This window comes from Silene latifolia, chromosome X (genome assembly GCF_048544455.1).
Source record: "Silene latifolia isolate original U9 population chromosome X, ASM4854445v1, whole genome shotgun sequence".
Taxonomy (NCBI): Eukaryota; Viridiplantae; Streptophyta; class Magnoliopsida; order Caryophyllales; family Caryophyllaceae; genus Silene; species Silene latifolia.
The window spans coordinates 30,005,945-30,010,007 of NC_133537.1; the positions used below are offsets into that span (position 1 = coordinate 30,005,945).

Here is a 4,063-nt window from a genome sequence, read left to right on the forward strand (position 1 = left end):
ATGGAGCAACCTTTAAAGTATTTTCCGACCACAAAAGTTTGAAGTATATCTACACTCAAAAGGAGTTGAACATAAGACAAAGGAGATTGATTGAACTTATTGGGGACTACGATATGGAGATAATCTATCATGAAGGGAAAGTTAATGTGGTGGCCGATGCCTTGAGTAGGAAGTCGGTGCACTCCTTGTGTACCGCCTTGTCCATGCTAAGGTTAAAGGAAGAAGTGAGGAAAATGGGTATCCATGTGATACGGAAGGGAGAAGCAATGGGATATTTGTCCTTGGAGCCCAAGTTGTATGATGAAATCCGGGGAAGACAAGCAAGTGATGTGAAAATCCAAGAGTGGAAAGGAGTACTAGAAAGGGGAGAGCCCTCAAGATTTGAGTTGCATGAGGATGAAAGTCTTAGATTCAAGGGGAGATGGTGTATACCAAGTGATGATGAGCTTAAGAAGAAGATAATGAATGAACCTCATAACACGCCTTATTCGGTGCACCCGGGTGGCGATAAGTTATACAAGGATCTTAAGAAGACCTTTTGGAGGTCAAACATGAAGAAGGAAGTAGCGAAATTTGTGGCAAGATGCTTGACTTGCCAAAGAGTGAAAAGGGAACACAAGAGACCATAAGGAAAAGTGCAACCTTTTAATGTGCCGGAATGGAAGCGAGAGTCGATATATATGGATTTCATAGTCGGACTACCAAGAACTCAAAAGAGGAACACCATGATTTGGGTCATTGTGGATAGGTTGACCAAGTCGGCTGATTTCATCGCAATGAAGGAAACTTGGAGAAAGGTAGAGTTGGCAAATGCCTATTGCAGATATGTGGTCAAACTTCATGGATTTCCAAAGGACATTGTGTTGGAGCTTGTGTCCTCCACAAATTAGTGTGATAACATTTGTAAATCTCTTACAGGTTCACAAGGGTATACTTCGTATATTTAATCAGTTGATTAACGTTTACCTAATAACGGTTGGCTTGCTAGAAAGTTTGACGTTATTATCATACAGATGGCGGTGATCAACTGGTCCCTAAAGGTCACACCTATAGGATGTGTTTGAGAAATGTGGTTATAGAAATATAATCACATTGATGCCCAAAATGACTAAAAAGTTAGTCGATGTGTTGATGAGATAATTATTTAATGAAAATTAAATAATATTAGTTGAGCCGAATTAACTGTCAATTCGTAAATTAAATATAATAAGTTATATTTAATTAAATATATATAATGTTAGCTTGGACGAATTAATCTGTTAATTCGTAATTAAATATAATCAGTTATATTTAATATCAACAAGTTGAATATGTCATAGTGGTAATAGTGAGGGTACACAAGTCAAGAGGTCATGGGTTCGATCCTCACTAGATGACAATTTAACACACTTTAAATATTTTTGGAAAGACCAAAAATAAGGAGCATATGGTCCTTATTTCGGTCTGATGGCCGAAAATTAGGAAGTAATTTTCTTTCCTAATTAACTCGATAATTCGGTCAGTATAAAAAGAAAGGGAGAGATTTATTTCTACCCTAATTCTTTTCTTTGACCTTGCCTCCTCTCTCATCAGAAAAACACAAAAACAACTAAATTTTACAGAAAATTTTAGATCGATTTCTAGCATAATCAAAGGGCATATCTCAGATCGTCTTGGGTGCAACTAATAGGCGAATATCAATTTTGATATTGTTCTTAGGCCAATTTTGCTAGGACCGAAGGTTAATTCTAAATCCTTAAACTTTGTTTATGTATTTTGTTTATGACCTTTAATCATCATTGTTAAATTCGTTATAATTCTTCTAGTTTAAGGGAAGTATACAGATTATTTCCCACAAGTGGTATCAGAGTATTAGGCCACGATTTTATTTTTGATGATTTTCATAAAATATGTATGTAAACAATGGGGATTTCGAAAAAATTTTTTTAGGGTTTTCGGCTGAATTTTTTTTTTTTGTGCCGAGAGAATTTTTTTTTTCGGCCTGTTTTTCCTTTGTTGATGATTTATTTCCATTTGATTCATATGATTTATTGTTTTAATATGTTAAGATGATAATAAAATGAATTTGTAGATACCTTGATTTAATTCGGATTAAATTAAATTGTTAATGGAATAATCATGTCGATGAGACAAGAACTTGTTTTTGCTATATAGTTTTAGCATATAAGATTAATCATTTTCATTAATTCACTTGCTAAATCACGTTCTATATGGCAACTGTAAACATTTTCTTCATCGGTTTTGTTTTAGGGCAATTCTTGCCGCAAGTTTTTTTTGTGACGGCTGTTTTATTTTTTTTTGCCGTTGTTGTTGTTTTTTTCCTGTTCGGTACTGTTCACCGTGAACAGTGTTCATAAAAAAAAAAAGAAAAAAAAACTGTTTTTTGGGTTATTTTTTCTTTTTTGCCGAATCTAAAAGAAAAGAAAAGGAAAGTTTTTTTCTTTCCTTGTTTTTGCCTTATTTCCGAAAAAAAAAATTTATTTGCTGTTTTTTTTTGTCAGCCGTGAGCTGAGTTTACAAATAAAAAAAAAAAAAATTTTGTTTTCCTTTTTGTCGAGACCCAAAAGGAAGAAAAATTGGATTTTGTTTTTTATTTTATTTTATTTTATTTTGGCCAATTAGTTATTGTGAATCGGTTCACAATTTAAAAATACCGAGTTATTTTAAAGCAGTTAAAAATTTTGACGGATAGAATTCATATTACAAGTTTAATATGGATTAAGAATGAAATTAATGTGATTAAATTGTGGAATTGTCACTTAATTTAATTTAAATAGGTGGTTTGGATAAATTAATCAACATAATTAAAGAATTGTGTAATGTATGTTTAATTTATTTTAGTTGATGCTTTTAATTTTGTTGAATGAATCGAATGAATGAATTTTATTTACGTATTTATTTTTGCAATCGGTTGTAATTTGTAATACTTAGTGTGGCCTTAGTCAAATTATGTTTTCGTAATGAAGGAAACATGATTTCTTATGTAATTATGAGATCTCGAATCTCCTTTATTTTAGTTTTGGGTTTTTGAAATTAGAATGTAATTAATAGGTCTATTATGTAATTTTATTTATTGTAATTTCAATGAAGACTAAAGATGGAGATTGAAGCTCACTCCCGCTACATAGATCAAGATGGAACATCAAGACAAGCTTCTCGGGTCCAAGGATGGATTCCAAACTTCTATTTATTGTTCATTTTGATAGGATAGGCCACACTAGGACTTTTACTGTTTTTTTTACGTTTTTCATTATTATTGCGTTTCATTCACATGTTAGTAATTGCATTATTTTCCGCCTAAAACCAAACCACCTACTACTAATATGCATGAAAATTGACTCATATAGGTTGTATGTTAGTTTTCATGGACATACAGATGTCACAGTCTTTAAGCCATCACCTTATTTTAATCATTCTCGCATGCTAGATTATAGTTCACTTAAAATGAATTTAAATAAAGTTGATGGGATCTTTCTCTAAAACGGAAATTGTGATTAGTCTTTATAAGGGCAAACATCTATGAATCCCTTCTTCGTCGATAGGCCTAATATGACCCCTTCTACGTTGGGTAAGTAGTTGTGTTGACTTAGTTTACCTCAACATCATAGTCCGAAGAGTTTCTCGTGATTATGGACTAAAGATAGTATTTACAGAAATTTATCGACCAAGAATTCTAATGGTAGAATTAGCTAAAAGGTTAGCTTATCAATTTACAGAGAATTGAGTCTTGGGGTCATTTATATAATTCTTGAGGTAGGTCAATTGTATAAATGTTTTGAGTCTTTGCGTTATGACATTAGTTCATTAGACTTAAAATAAAAACGATGCACATGCTTATTATTGTATTCTTCTTTCGCAGTGTAGAACACGTTTATTATCAATAATACTGTTACAACAAATGGCTGGAAATAACGCAATCCCAATGCCTAGTGCCACACTAGATCGTTCGTCCTGGCTTAAAATGTTCATGGACCAAATGAATCAGTCCACTCGACTGAAGAATGATGGGTCCAATTTTGCGGACTGGGAGGCGGCACTACGGAATGCTGCCACTGCTGACGGT

The 4,063-nt window shown here is 33.1% G+C and overlaps 1 protein-coding gene across 1 annotated transcript; it reads left to right on the forward strand.

Moving 5' to 3' along the window:
- The first annotated feature begins 233 nt into the window (after positions 1 to 233).
- Positions 234 to 629, forward strand: LOC141617122 (uncharacterized). Its single transcript, XM_074434297.1, has one exon. The coding sequence runs from the start codon at positions 234 to 236 to the stop codon at positions 627 to 629; it is 396 nt and encodes a 131-aa protein (XP_074290398.1).
- The last annotated feature ends 3,434 nt before the right edge of the window (positions 630 to 4,063 follow it).

What these genes read in the sequence shown, in the direction of transcription:
- LOC141617122 (XM_074434297.1), top strand. Translation starts at nt 234, where the DNA reads ATGGGTATCCATGTGATACGGAAGGGAGAAGCAATGGGATATTTGTCC.